The following is a 15,500-nucleotide window of genomic DNA, read 5'->3' on the forward strand; positions in this document are numbered from 1 at the left end:
CAAATGAATACGCCGTGACGCTACGCTGTACGTTTGCAGCCGGTGGAGCCCGGCCGTAACATTGCATGTAAAAATTATGCTAACTATTCTACGAAGTAACATTAATATGAATCACAAAACATTTTGAAACTTACCATTCAGTGACCACCTGAAAGGAATCATTTTCAGCTTCTGCTTCGTCCTCTGAATCATCAGAGGGCTCAAACATGGCTCAACCTGGATTAAATTTGTGGCAGCCATTGCTGAGCCAGGGAGATGTCAATCAAAACGAGGGCGCTGTCAATCAGAGCATTATCTGCCACGCCCACTCTGTCCTGGCAAGTGGTCTAAACAGCAAAATGAGCTGTTTTTAAACCAGGTTTTCTAATAGTTATTAATGGTTATTTTCACTCAGACTTTTGTGGATGATTAATGAGACACTCGACTTTGATATAATATATGCATTTTTACTATTTCAAGCTGTGTTTCCAAAGGCTTTAAACTCTGTAGTCCTTGTTGCAAACTGTATTGAAAAACTTTCTTCTTCAGAAATACCAAATGAAACATAGTAGCACAATAAATCAACAAAGCTGAAGCATGATAAACCTGCCAAACATGGTCAAAGACTAAAGTGTGCTCTAAGCGTCACCTGCATCAAGCACAGAAAACTAGACACCTCTGATCTAGTCTCTATATACAGACTCTACTTTCAATGAATGTAGCGTCTGTAGGCAAACCCCGGAGATCTTGCCTCCGCAAGAAGAGCGGAAGAGCCCTGGTTTCCGGTTGTAGGCTGTTTGTAGTCCGCGTGATATTGACTAATCACATTTGAGCCGGCTGCAGTTGTTGCCAGGTTAAACGGTCTGTGCAGTGAACTAACAAGGCGGAACATAATTGGTGTCACTGCAAACTCTGAATCCATCGCAGTAGTTCAGCATATTTACTTATATATAAACGGAAGTCGGAAACGGAAATTCGCCTCCTCCGCCCAAATCAAACCGGAATGCCAAAAAATCGGGGGTCTGCCCCCAGAGGCTGTATCGCCGTCTGACTTCCGGCAGACAGCCGATGGGTTCCGAGAATGCCTCTGATCTATTATGAATTAAGAATATGTTGCATTGCCTATTTCTTGACTCAAATGTTTTCAGAAACATATTTTGGTGCACTGTTTAGCTGCAAAATGAGAGAGTTTGTGACCCAGCTGCCATGTTGCAAAGTTATCCTACCAAGCACCGACCACCAGCTGGAGAAAACGTTCTAATTTTATGCTAAACAGTGCACTAAAATATGTTTCTGAAAACATCTGAGGTGAGAAATAGACAATGCAGTAACAGAATCAGTGCTGCCTAGTGTGACAGTTTGATTGCAGCTCATAATAGCTGCATTAGAGACTCTGATTTGTTGTTTTCATTCACTTGTGGTGGTCAGATCACCTGTCACAGATTGTCTCATGCATGTACAACTGTAAAGAAGTAGTGACCATTTCGGCATATGTGACAAAATGTTATTTTAATGAAAGTTACCAACTACAACTTTATGTATTCACAGATCATAGAGTGTAAAATGAATGGATGTGATGTCACCCATTGGTTTGTGGACTCACATTTTTAAGCCTCGAATTTGACATTTTGATCTTCGCCGTCTTAATTTTTTTGAGCCATAAGTAACCACATTTGGTTGGGAGTCTGGCACTGTGGAGGGGCGAGCGATGGATCTGACTGAGAAGCTGAGGACACTATTGGCAGACAGCCTGTCACTCAAAGTGGCTCGCCCTTAATTCTGCGTAACTGTAAGCCCCCCGCCCCCCACAGTTGCCATTAATAGGGAAATTAGCTATAGAGATCAAAACATTTTTTTGTACCAGGCTGTAAACAGCAGAGGTTGCAGCTTGAATCTGACCTTGATCTAGTCCTAGGCAAATTAATTGATACAAATGTTCAATAATTACATTTTTTTTTTTGTCTGGTGTGAATTTGTTAAGGTGGATATTGGTCTTGAACATTTTCTTGTGCTGGACTTCACCCAGATGAGGACACCCATGATGCATTCACAAAATTATTTGACACTTTAATACTCAATATTTTCTGTTGCAGAATTTTTGTTTCATTCTAACAATCCTCTCTTCAGCCTGTGAAATAAGGGATTACTACAAACATCGCCTGCAGAAAAGCAACTTCATTGTTTTGGTTCACTTTCACCACTCTCACAGCTGCAGCCTGAGGCTGTTTTGGCAGAAAAGCTGCTAAAAACCCACAGTACACTACCAAATCATCACCAAACAGAAGACAGAAAATGTTTGTTAACTTGCTGGTGAACATTATGGAGTATTTAGCAGCTAAAAGGCATGTTTTGTCTTTTGTCTGTCATGTTTTGGCTCAGCTTCTGTAGTTGACTGGGTCACTTAATAAGCTAACAAGGAGAAGGGGCTGATAGAATGCATGCTGGGAAGTCTGATAAGCAATTTTCATATTTAAACATTAATCTTTCACATTAGTCTCATGACATTTTATTGTCGTGGTAAGTACAAGTTTATAAACACATATTGGAAAAAGAGAGATATAATTAAAAGAACAGGTAAAAACACTTCAATTGACGGTATAGAAAATATGTCTGTGCGTCAGAGACGCTGCTGCCCTCCCTGTCCCTTTCACAAATTGCGCGTGCCAAGATGTGCGAGGGGAGAGAATATCTTAATCACAAGTCACGTGGTGGTGGTGACTCGTTCAAGGCATAGGCAGCGCTTACGCACCGTCCAACAGTTTGGTGGAGAGTGCGCACAGGCTGAGGGGGGGGGGGTGCATGGCAGATAAGGGTTTCCATAATGACACTTGTGACAAGAGGCTTACTTTTCTTCTCCTCGCGCTCGTCTCGAGCTCACGCCACATCTCCGACTGAAATCTCCGGTGCCAGCGTGCGCCCGGGTCTCCTTCTCCGCAGGGGCTGCGATGTCACGGTACTCACTCCTGGGAATCCCTCTGAGTGTGCCAGAGGAGAACCCGAGTAGGAAATCATCGGGGAATTTATGATCTGATGAGGTGTACTGTCACATCCTTCTCACTACGCTGGGCAACTCAGTTTTGGACCACAACTTGGAATGAAACTTTCTCATGATGTGAAGCTCTTCTACTCAATGATGCGCCGGCTACAGCGGGGATGTTTATCTCATGCGTAAAGCTGCTTGAACTCACATGAACGTATAGTTCATATATTTTTACGCTGCAGGAGATGAAGGCAGACCTACGAACTATGAACTTGTTCATTTGGATATTAGTCTCAAACTTTTTCTTGTGCTGGACTTCAGTTGACGCACAGGTAATTAACATGTATCCACTTGTTTTTTGTTTTTCAGCATCACGTTTTGCACGTTTTTACATAGATTGCATTATAACAACCCCCTCTTCAGCCTGTTACTGCCGCAATTTAAGCATTATTACTTTGAGGAATAGTCAGTCAGAATAGCTGTGACTCGCACATGAATATAATATGCAGCAACGTGGCTCAGTTTTACCCCCGAGTATACAGACACAACAGCCAAGCTGCACAGAACACTTATTTTTGTATGAAATAAAGCATGCTGTCCATCTTCTCTGTATCTCCCCATGATCTCAGTGTTGCTGAGGTATTTACTGTCTGGATACAAAAGGCACAGAGACACAACCTGTCAGCCTTTACAACGTTTAGTTCAGTTTGTCTGCTGCTCTGTAACACTCTGACCTGTTGATATCCAACCAACATTTGTCTCTCTGTTCCATGGCTGATCTTTTTTTAGTGACTATCACAAAATCAATGCAACACTGGCACTGCAGACAGTCTGCGTTTATAACAAGCTTCACTTTTCAGGAGCTTTTTGTTCCTGATTTAAGGAGTTGTATCAGTAACAATGATTGCGTATTTGCCTCACTCAGTGCCTCACATTACATGCTTTACAGCATCTGATGATAATCTATATCTGTGGTTCTCAACCTTATTTGTGTCAAAGATCGCTGGACTGATGCATATTAGGTCACGGTCCCCTTTTTAATAAGATTTTGCTTCGGGGACTTCCATCTGAACAGGTTTTGGCTATTAGTTGTGAGGGACAGTTGAGGAGATATGCACGGGGGAAGTGAAACCTGTGATGGGTATAGTCACTCTTTGATTCTTGCTCACATTGGGCTCAGTTATACTAAAATAAATTGTGAAAATAAACTCATCCCCATTTTTCTGAGAACCCCCAGGACCCCTTGAGGGAATCGTATGGAATAGAATATTTTTTTATTGTCACTGTACAAGTGCAGCGAGATTCACCCTGCATCTCCATTACAAAGCATTACTAAATAAGGTAAAGAAAAAGAACAGTTTTTAAATAGTGCAAATAGCAACAAAAGCAAAACAGTGCAAACAGAACTTACAATGCAGTACCAGTGTTGTAAAAAACTCATTTGTGCCACACATTGTCGGAGCAGTTTGGCAGGTTATAGGGGGCACCTAATGGACTGATAACAGTGCTGTTTGGCTCCAGGGAAAAAAGTTATTTTTTGGTCTGGAGGTGCAGGCATAGAGGGCTTTAAAGCGTCTGCCAGATGGAAGGAGTTCAAACAGATGGTGGCATGGCTGTGTGGAGTTCATACAGATGCTGGTAGTTTTTCTGAGGCAGGATTTGATGTAGATGTCCTCCAGGGCTCGAAGCCGTGTCCCACTGATCTTCTGAGCTCTGGAGGCGACCCGCTGAAGAGCTTTCCTTTATGCTGCTGTGCAACTGAGACACAAAACAGAGATGCTGTATGTTTAGACACTCTCTGGTGCAGCAGTACAAAGTCACCAGCATCTGTTGAGGCAGAGCAGCTTTTTGTCAGCATCAGGAATAAACAGCTGTTGCTGCAGTTTACTAACCAATACGGTGGTGTTAATTGACCATGTGAGGTCCTCTGAAATGTGGGTAATGTAGACTGCAGCGCACTCTGAACTTCTAAATTTGATAATGAGCTCCTTGGCTTTTGATATATTAAGGGACAGGTTGTTATTTTAGCACCAGCTCACCAGACGCTGTACCTGCGCTCTGTAGCCTGATTCATCGCTGTTGGAGATCAGCTCGTCCACCGTTGTGTCATCTGCAAATTAAATGATGGTGTTAGTGGTGAATGCAGGAACACAATCCTGTGTGAAGAGGAGGTAGAAGCTGGGGCTCAGTACATGACCCTGTGGTATGCTGGTGTGCAGAGCTGTAGTGGAGGACAGGTAGGGGGCCCAATCTCACCACCTGAGGGTGCTCTGACAGAAAACTCCAGTTGCAGAGTGATGAGTCACAACAGTGTGAAGAGCCAGAATGATGGTGTCCTCTGAGCATCTGTTGGCTCTGTCAGCAAACTGTGTCCAGTGAGGCAGGGGTAATGGCTTTGATAAGGGAGAAGATCAGCCTTTCAAAGCACATCATTACTGCTGGTGTGAGGGGCGACCGGACATTAGTCATTCAGGTTGCACTTTGTTACGGTTGGCAGAGACAGAGACAGATTTAAGATTTTTGTAAATACATCAGCATGCTGTTGGGCAAATTTGTAATCCTATCTGCGACTAAACATAGTAGAAAAAGCAAGAAAGTCTGAGTGGGCGGGAGGGAAACACACACTGAACTTTCACCCAGGAAACTGGTGTTTGTGTCTCATGTGAAACCAAAAAAGCAACTTGATTTTTTCAACCATGTAACATGTTATTGACATATGTTATGTGGCATAGTCGTCAAATAACATATTAGTTAAGTTACTGTAACAAACGCAGTTGTTTTAACCCAAATCATATGTTTTTCAACCTAACCAAGTAGCTTTCTTGTCTAAATCTTACGTAGTTTTAATAATAAAAATAATAATAATAATAATAATAATAATAATAACAATAAACTTTATTTATACAGCACCTTTCATACAAGAAATTTAGCATTAAGTGCTTTAAAATAAGGGCAGTGTAAGCACTGAGTGCTTCACATGAGAATACACATAATGGACATAAACAGGCAAGGCAATTTAATATAAATGGACATTTAAAACAGTTTAAAACAAGGATTAACTGATTCATAAAATCATAGATTTGTAAAACTATAAATCCTAAAATCAAGTAAGATTTTAAAAGAGTTGCAGCAGTGTGAAGCGTAAATATAAAGTGTTTCAGACCTGTATCAGGAAAGTCATGGCTAGTTTAAGGCTAAAGTGAACAGATGCGTTTTTGGCTTTTTTTAAAAAAAGAAAAAATTAGCGAACTAGCTTCCCTGATATCTATAGGTGGTGTGTTCCATAGCTTTGGGGCGTAACTGACAAAGGCCGCATCCCTGATCTTCTTTCCGGCTGTTGCTGGGAACCTCCAGTAAACCAGCAGCAGATGATCGCAGTGTTCTTGGAGGCAAATAGTTAACCAGCGAGTTAGCAATGTGGCTCGGTCCCAGCCTATTTAGGGCTTTGTATACAAGGACGAGGACTTAAAAATCAATCCTAAATGTAACAGGACGCCAGTGCAGAGCAGCTGAGACTGGTCTGATGTGCTCTCTCCTCTTGGTTTTGGTTAATAGCCGAGCTGCAGAGTTTTGAATGAGCTGAAGTCTCTCAGTGGTGTTCCTCTCAGTGGAGGCCAGTATGAAGTGCGTCACAGTAGTCGAGGCGGCTTGAAATAAAGCCAGGAATAAATTTCTCAGTATCTTTTTCATTTAGAAGTGGTCGCGCCTTGGCTGTGTTTCTGAGGTGGCAAAATGATGTTTACGTCACCTTGTTAATGTGGGCCTTGAAGCTTAGATCTGAGTCAAGGATCATGCCAAGACTTGTAACCTCGGATTTCAGTTTTGTCTTCATTAACTGTAAGAAATTATTTATTTATTGCCAAAAGACAGGTAGTAACAGAATTCTGGCTGCAGCAAACCAAACCAAGGTAAGTTTTGGAGGCAAAACCTTTGTTTCCTGTGAAGACAGAAGTTCATTTTGACACTGTAGCATGTAGTGAGCGGACGCTGACGTGGAAATTGACACATTCGAAACTGACGCTAGATGGGTACCTAGAGCATCATGGTTTGCCACTGACAAAGCTGCTGTATTTGATGAGTTTGGAGTGAGAACATGTTGGTGCATCATGTGTTCACAGTGGGAGAACCTGTTCATCCTCCACAGCCGGGATTCCTGTAGACTTGTAATGTTGTTTCCGTAAGCTTCTGTAAGCTCGTTGTCCAGTGTATCATCACTGTTGGGGCAGACAGACTTGCTGTTGTAGTCAGTGACAGCCCCCATGCCTTTCCACATGCTGCTAGTATCACTGCTGTTGAAGTGATTTCCCACGCAGTAGTGACCTGTGGAAGTTTTTGGTCGTTTTTCTGCCTTTTTGCAGATGTGACACCATATCCTGTAGTGTCACCAGATTTAAAGTCAATATTGTTTTATTCTAACCTAACAGTAGATCTAAGTACACTATTCTCACATAATTAGATTGCAATTTGATTGATTTTGAGTGTTTGAGCTGCGTCAAAAAGGTGAAGGTACCTAAAAGAGTGTACAATGAGCCAGTGAGTCACCAGAATTGTGTTATTCATCACTGACCTGTGAGTGATCCTGTGGGTTGCTCAGAATAGAGTGTAACATGTAAAATTGTTGGTGTTGTATCACCATTCTGAATTGAGGGCAGGAGAGTTTTTCTGCATTATCAGTACATGGACAGCGCCTTTGGCACCAGAACTACTGAAAATACTAAATTAAAGGGATACTGTGGAAAAAAAACAAAACAAAACACTGCAAGGACATTGTACTGCCATGAAATTGCAAATAATAGAATAACAAATAGTTTGGGAAAACCTCTAGTGATAAGGTTAATTCAAATATTGTTGGTTTTCTAGTTTTTTTAAGCAGATGAGTTTATGTTAACAGGAAATTAACTTTCCCCTGGAGTGACAGGCTGTGTCAAGTGCTTAATCCTAAGAGAGCTGGAAGCCTCTTTTCAAACATTACCAAGGCACCTTGTGCTAAGACACAAATGTCAAGGTTTTATAAATTTTTAACAAACTTATTCTGAAGCTTCTGAATTGTGACAGCTGCTCATTATTGGACCGCAACAAGTCTTTTTTTTTTACGCAACTAATTTCTTCATCGCATAGGTGCATTGCTGACAGTAGCTGCCTCCTTTTGACTGGCGAGTGAAATTGGACTATGTGTGCATTTGCACAGCTTTCTGAAATAGTGATGTGCATGTTCACCTCATCTGATTTAGATGGTAATCTTTTTCTGAACCCCTTGAATCCTTTCAGATGTGGTGTTGATAAAAGGCTCCCTCTTTTGATCAAACTGAAGGCACACATGCATGTTTGATTTAATTTTTCTGATGATATGATAAAAAAAGAGTATGCTTCTAAAAATACATGTACTCCTTGCTCATATCTGAACAGACATGAAACACGCACCTTCACCGCATCTATGACATGATATTTGTGTTTTGCTTGCAGGCATTTCAATATTTGCATATGAACAAATCCTAGAATTCTAAGTGAGGAAAAGGAAACATGCCTATTGCATAACAATAGCATTTTAATGCAGAGTTTTAAACCTGGCCTGGAGGGTGTCTTTAATAGTGATTGAGACAATATAGAGACCAACTTACTGTTCATAAATTGTACCTGGCCCTGGTTTTACCTGGGCATTGTCAGAGGATTCATCCTAAAAGGTAGTAGCTAATACATAGGGAAACGTATCCCACTATGGCATCACATCTGAAAAATGTGTTGGAGTTTACGCAATAGAAAAATACTGAAGGTATTATGCAATCAGCTGTAAACAACTCGCTATTTTTACAGACATGTAAAACATTGTGCACACCACCTCCTTCTCTATAATGTCATTATCCGAATAACTGAGTCGGAAGTGGCCCCCTCATCATCTTTGATAAACTGAGACAGCTTGTCAACATCAACATAGGCTTGTAGGGTAATTAAGAAATGTATGTCTGTGCCGCGAAGACAAAGCTAATGAATTGCTGTTAACAGAATGTAGTTGCTGCCTTGATTATGCTCGCCAGCAACATTTTTTTCCATTTGATTATATGCTGCGTTCTTGTAATGCACAGGAGCCACAGGAGGATGCTCGGAAGTGGTGGGCGTACAGAGCACACGACTTTGATTCCAGAGACTGGGGAGTTCATGTGCCTCAAATGTGATTGGCTTTAGAACATCCTGTCTCATTGACCTTTTCAGTCTAAACCAAGGGTGAATACAAAAGCATCAGTGGCTTACTTCACTATCCTAAACATATGCTGCCATAGATATAGTGTTTCTTCCTGCTATAACAGTTCCAGTTTTCATGGAGACACTGTTGACATCATTTATTATAATCCACACTCAGACACTTCAGAAAACATCCTCTTCCACTCTGACTCATGCCCCCCCCAAGCATGCACACCCTAACAATGGTGAGATATTGTGCAATGTGTTCAGTATGCCTGATTGGTCTGCTTAATGTTCTGTCAGAAATATAATTTTTCAAGGTTCAGTAAACTTGACTTGGTACTATAAATAAAATGTCATTCTCCGCGACAGGCTGACAGGTTCTGAGAGAGCATGAATCCATAATGATGTCTTTATTCAAATTTTCAGTGCATGTATGGAATTAAAATGTCTGAAATCATTATATGGTAAAAAGTTTGAGGCAGTGCCTACAAGACTATTTCAATGTTTGGATGTGATTCTCAATACAAAAATATCTTTTGTTAACACTAAATCTGTTAATTGACCTAACATCACAGGATGTTTCATGCAGTCTTCTCATTTGTGGCCACAAGTGAGTCTCATGTGTTAGGTATGAGGTAGCTCACACCTCAGAATGGGTCTCAGTAAAAGAGAAAAAAATAAATTATGGTCTGCTGCTAATATAACTACTGCTTTAAATAAAAGAAGTAAATAAGTGCAATAAATTTAGTAGAATATTAGAACACTAATAAGCAACCAGTGGTGTGTAAAATGTTTACAAAAATGGCAAAAAAAAGTACAAAACTAGATTGCTGAGATATGAAAGAGTGATTGGAAAACCAGAGGATAAAACATAAAATCCATGGACTTACTGTTCCATTACTTCAAATAATTGCTCCTTCAGAAAATAAGCAAACTTACCACTCTCACCGTCCATTAGCAGGTATCCCACAATTAAAGGGCACAGTAATAGCTCTCCAGCTTAGTTTATTGCCCTATACAACAGTATTGCACAATGAAATGCAGTTGTAGTCTGTTTATGCTACACAAGAAAAACACACAGTGCATCCCTGTAGTGCGTTTTTGAATATACATCAGTAGCCTTATTTACAAAAAAAGTGTGGAGGAAAGGAGAGAGGCAGACAAATGATGGTGTAGTAGGGCCATTGTAGGTAAAAAAAAAAAAATACATTGAACATACAGAGCTGATAGAGGGGGGTAATATTCCCATAAAAAACCTGTTGTCCATTTCTGAGCTAAAAACTTGGACATTCTCTGAGATGATAAAGTTTGTGTGAATAAACACATATTGCATATTTTAACAAATGCATGTATTGTTTGTGTTTTGTAGTTTGCTTGAGTCTGGTGTTTTGCATTAGGGACTCTAGGCTGTTCCCCCTCATTGGTTGCCTGTGAACCAGCAAATAATGTGTATTGATTTATGGCTCAATAGTAGCAAAATGTTTGTTAGTGGAGGAGTATAGCATAAGACTCATGCTATAGGCTAAACTGAAATCTGTCGGCAACCGCTGGGGGCGCGTCATGGAGTAGACGTATGAACCGCAAGGTCCCGACTTTTATACGTAAATATGAATGTACCAAAAAACTGCGTGATCACGAAGAAGGACTAAATGAGCTGGATGTTTGCTTGGAGGCTATGGAAACATGAAACGCACAGTTGAACAGTAACTGTACAAAACTGCAAGTGAAAACTGATGATCTGGAAACCAAGGAAAGGTGATGCAACACACATCATAGGAGTACCTGAAGGTCTGGAAAAAGGAAATCCCACTCAATTCATTGCTGGCCTTCTATATGACCCACTTGGGGTCCTGACCGCTTGAAGGAGTCCAAGGGCACAGGACGTAACCTATAGCACTGTTTGGGAAAGTTTAAAGGCATTTTCAACTGGGCCATATCATTTCATTCTGCTCGTTTAGTAATGAACAAAAACAGAAATGTTTATCCGAATTAATGGATCTCATAATGAAGGTGGATCAACGACACTCTTTATTTCGGAGGAAACTTAATGAACTTTATTTTGAGAGATTATATACTTTAACATGTTACACGCGATAGACACATACTCTTCCCATCATGGTCAAAATCGGCTCTTAACATCAAATTGAATTTAATACGATTATTATAGCGCATATGTCAGCGGAACACAAGTATAAATGTTTCGTGCACAAACACTACAAACTAGTCTGCCATTACGTCAACATACTAAATGAGAAAGCACATATTAATAAAGACAAGTTGATTAATCAATCCAACTATATCTTAACTCGAAATATAATATGGGATGCTTTACAGGAACCTTTCTTAACTATTGCCGCAGGATGGCAGTATGACTTCATGTTAAATGAGGGATGAACACATGAAATTATAACTCACTCATACTACGACCTACAAGAGTGAAGAAAAATATCATTCAACAAAAAACAAGGATTATGCACAGTTACAATGTTAGAACATGAAAAAAATGTATACTACTACTCAGGAATTCATCCTGACTTTATGCCCCCCCACATCTGTTTTCTTATCTCATCATCACCAGGGTGAGAGCAAGATAGAGCTGGGGTGACTCCCATAGATGTGACAAAACGGAAGAGAGGATGATACAGATGATGATCCTTCAGTGGTGGTTGAGTTGGAGTCTCTCCCTGCTGCGGGGATATCAGCAGATCCGTGAACTTAAAAGCATAGTTAATGACCCTGGTCTGGCAGTTAATCTGGCTGAGTTGTCAAAACACTGGATTTTCCCAGGATGGTAATCAGAAAACTGGGATCTGGATGGTTTCCAATTGACACCTTTACCACTCTTGGCGCCAGGATGATGTTGAGCGAGTTCATCAACTTTAAGGTGAGACTGGGCCAAAGCCATAAACATTCGACCCTCAGAGTGGCCCATCTCACCTTTGTTCATTTACTGACAATCTGTGTTCTGGAGGAGTTTAGCAGGCTGTTTTTCCTACAATTCTGGCACCAGTTTAAGCCAATCATATGTTTCCACCCTCTTTGATAGATTCTGCCTTTGAGATTTGGAACAGTAATGGTATACATAATTTTAAGGACTTTTATGTAGATGGTAGATATGTATTTGCCTCGTTTATTCAATTGACCCAAAAGTGTAATACTCCACAGACCCATTTCTTCCTTTACTTACAAATTAGAAATTTCATGCAAAGCAGGTATCCCCAGTTCCCCAATTTACCAGATGAAACAACTTCAGATAAAATTCTAGACATTAATGTGCACGACAAGGGAATAATCAAAGAGATATACTACATTACAAACTCTACATTCTCTCTTTCTCCACTAATAGATGCCAGTGGGAGGATGATTTGGCTTCCAAATCACAGATCATGATTGGCAATCCATTCTTCAGAGAGTTCACTCCTCCTCAATTTGAGCCAGACATGGCCGCCAACAGTTCAAGGTCTTGCACCGCCTTCATCTATCCAAAGAAAAGTAAGCCAAGATTTATCGAGGGACAGATCCCTTATGTGGTTTATGGAGTCAAATTTACCCCTTCCCCATTAATGGAGTAGTTCCAGAGAACATATCTCTTCCTAGACACTACTAAAATGCTACTGCCTTTGCTTTCTTAATTGATAGACGCCTTATACATACTAAGTGGAAGCAGGAGGCACCTCCCACACATGCCCAGTGGGCTGGTGATCTTAGGAGTTTTTTACACTCGGAGAAGGTGTAGGCTGGGTGGCTCTACAGGTCAATTTAAGAGGGCATGGCATCCATTTCTGACATATATGAAACACTAAAACTATGTGATGTTTCATAATTGATTATTTCTTAGAGCAAATTACAATGTAGACTGGCTATAGACAACTGTGACTGATGTATACATCTATCTGTATGATTGCGCGTGTGTACTTACATTTTGACTGATGTTTCTGTCTGACACTAGTTTTCACAACATGCAAATGTTTGTATTTTGGTATTCTGCTCTGGATATATAACAATAGTTATGCTGTTGAAAACAAGGAAAATAAAAAGCATAAAAATAAATAATACTGAAATCGGTCTCTGTCAAAGTCACCTCTGGCTGTTTTCCTTGCCCCAGGACTCGCACACCTACTGATCTGTGCAAGGAGAGTAATAACAATCGGGAGAGGTGTTTACACTCTTAAATAAAAACCCAATAAATTCCAATAAATATCTCACATAAACAAATATAATCTTGGTCTAATTTGATACAAAGTATGTGTAATTACATCTTAATAGTGTGTCGTAAAAAAAAGTTGGTGGTGTGTTGAGATTGAGTTAGTCCTGCAAAGTAAAGCAAACTGGTTCCTTAACCAAAAAAAAAAACAAAAACAAAAAAAACCCAACCAATTTGTCTGTTTATTTCCTCATATATTTGTGACTTTAATCTCAAAGAATACGGGAGTTCTAATCTCATAAATCTATCAATTTAAATCTTGAAAATTCAGATTCAATTTTTTTTTTAACTACAATTCCCTGATATGCTGTTGCACAGACTTGGATCTTGCTGTTGCTGGGACTTTAAATGAGAGATAATCATTAATATAAAGAGGTCATTTAGAATTTACATAACGGAGATAACTCAGTTCCCAAATAAGCCTGAGGTGCAGTGCTGTAATCTTCCAATAACTATTGATGGTCCCCAGATGAGGAATCCTAAAGACTTTGTTGATCCCTGACCCTTCCTCTAGTGCCAACATCAGGCCAAAATTTGGTTTACCTTATGACCAAATACCAGCAAAAACTAATGACATTCATCCGTCTCAGCTGTACTTAAATGCTAATTAGCAAATTTTGACATTAACATGATAAACTAAGATGGTGAACATAATAAAATGATTCCCTTTAAACATCCACATTTTAGCATTGTTTGTTGTTAGTATTTAGGACCAGTGTCAAATGAGCTAGCATTACTGTCAACTCTTGTCTGTCTTGTTTAACCACAAGTCAAAAACTCGTGGGTTTTGATAACTTCTTCAAAGTTTCAAGAGGGTTGAGAATCAAAAAATTTCCATCCTTTTGTGTTGGTGAACCAGACTTCAAACAAAAATGGGAGGTCATCTTGAATAAATGCTCCCTAGACCTCATCCTGCTTCTCATTGAAGAAGCCAAGAAACAGAAACACCAAACACAGAATGAGATTGCCGTACTAAAAGAGAAACTATCTTCAAGATTTAAAGAACATGAACTTCCCTTTGAAAGAGAAATAAAAGAAGGGCTAGAAACACTACAACTAAAAGAAGTTAATCAAGCGAGATCAGTCACACTACAAAGAAGACATAAAGTCTACACTTGGAGGAACAGATATGCAAGCCAGCCACAAAGAAGAAGAACAGTTTCTTTTCAACTTCCAAGCAGCGATGAGGACCATTCAGAGATTGGTGAATCCTCTTCTACAGATTTTTAGAATTAAGACCCAAAAGAGACAAAAGAATAAGAAGACGACAAGGCGCAAGACCAGGCGAGGCAGAGGCAAATCATCAGTCCTAAGCCACAGCCGACACACCAGGAGCAAAACCAGAATGAACAGGTGATCAATATCTCCAGTTATCCACTCACAACCAGCCAAGTTTCTGTCTTATCTAAAGGTCTGACATTTGTCCCTACAAATAAAACTAGTGAGTTTCAAACTAAGATAGATTTATTCAAATTCTATCGCAATTTACAGCTCAGAGTTTGGTATAACACTAAGCCTAGTCAAGCAGCCTCAAGCTCCCAAACCCAGACAGATCCTATAAGAACACCATTCAAGCCTAAGTCCACCTTCATTCCAAATACATTCAATCCCACTTTGAATACCTTCTATGAAAAAGTGAGTTATGAGGAGAACAAACTTTTCACACTAAGAGAAAAATCTGTAAATAATTTGACTAAAGAACAAATGGAGGCTTTAGAATGTCTTTCAAGTAATGATAAAATCATAATTATAGCTGCTGCGCAGCAATGGTCGGGGCCGGGCAATTTTAGGCAAAATTAGGCAATTCTGAGCAACACACACACTAAAACAAAGCATATCACAACATAGAAGTTACATTATATAATTATGGCATGCCATTCAAATTGTGGATGAGTGGCTGAAGTGAGCAGACTCATAATATACAAAGGAAAGAAAAAACTCAAGAACAAGAAAGTAAGAATAACATTAACTGCTAACAATTATGAACAAACTGGCCTGATCTAGCTTAAAGCTAAACATTATCCATGGTGACAAAGATGAAAACATTTTTTTAAATGTAAAAGTAGCTATTGGATAGACTCTGCATATTGACTGATAGCTAAGCCAAATAAACAGGGAAAAGAGACAAGGGATAACAGGGAAAAGTGTTGATAAAGA

General features: G+C 39.9%; 1 protein-coding gene across 1 annotated transcript in view; it reads left to right on the top strand.

Annotated features, from left to right (window-relative positions):
* The first annotated feature begins 3,204 nt into the window (after positions 1-3,204).
* The window catches only part of pth2ra (parathyroid hormone 2 receptor a), a 95,777-nt gene continuing 83,481 nt past the window's right edge, over positions 3,205-15,500 (top strand). Inside the window, exon 1 of the mRNA XM_050048833.1 lies at positions 3,205-3,291. Within this exon, the coding sequence (XP_049904790.1) occupies positions 3,205-3,291 (87 nt within the window). The remainder of the gene's footprint in view (positions 3,292-15,500) is intronic.

This window comes from Epinephelus moara, chromosome 7 (genome assembly GCF_006386435.1).
Source record: "Epinephelus moara isolate mb chromosome 7, YSFRI_EMoa_1.0, whole genome shotgun sequence".
Classification (NCBI taxonomy): Eukaryota; Metazoa; Chordata; class Actinopteri; order Perciformes; family Serranidae; genus Epinephelus; species Epinephelus moara.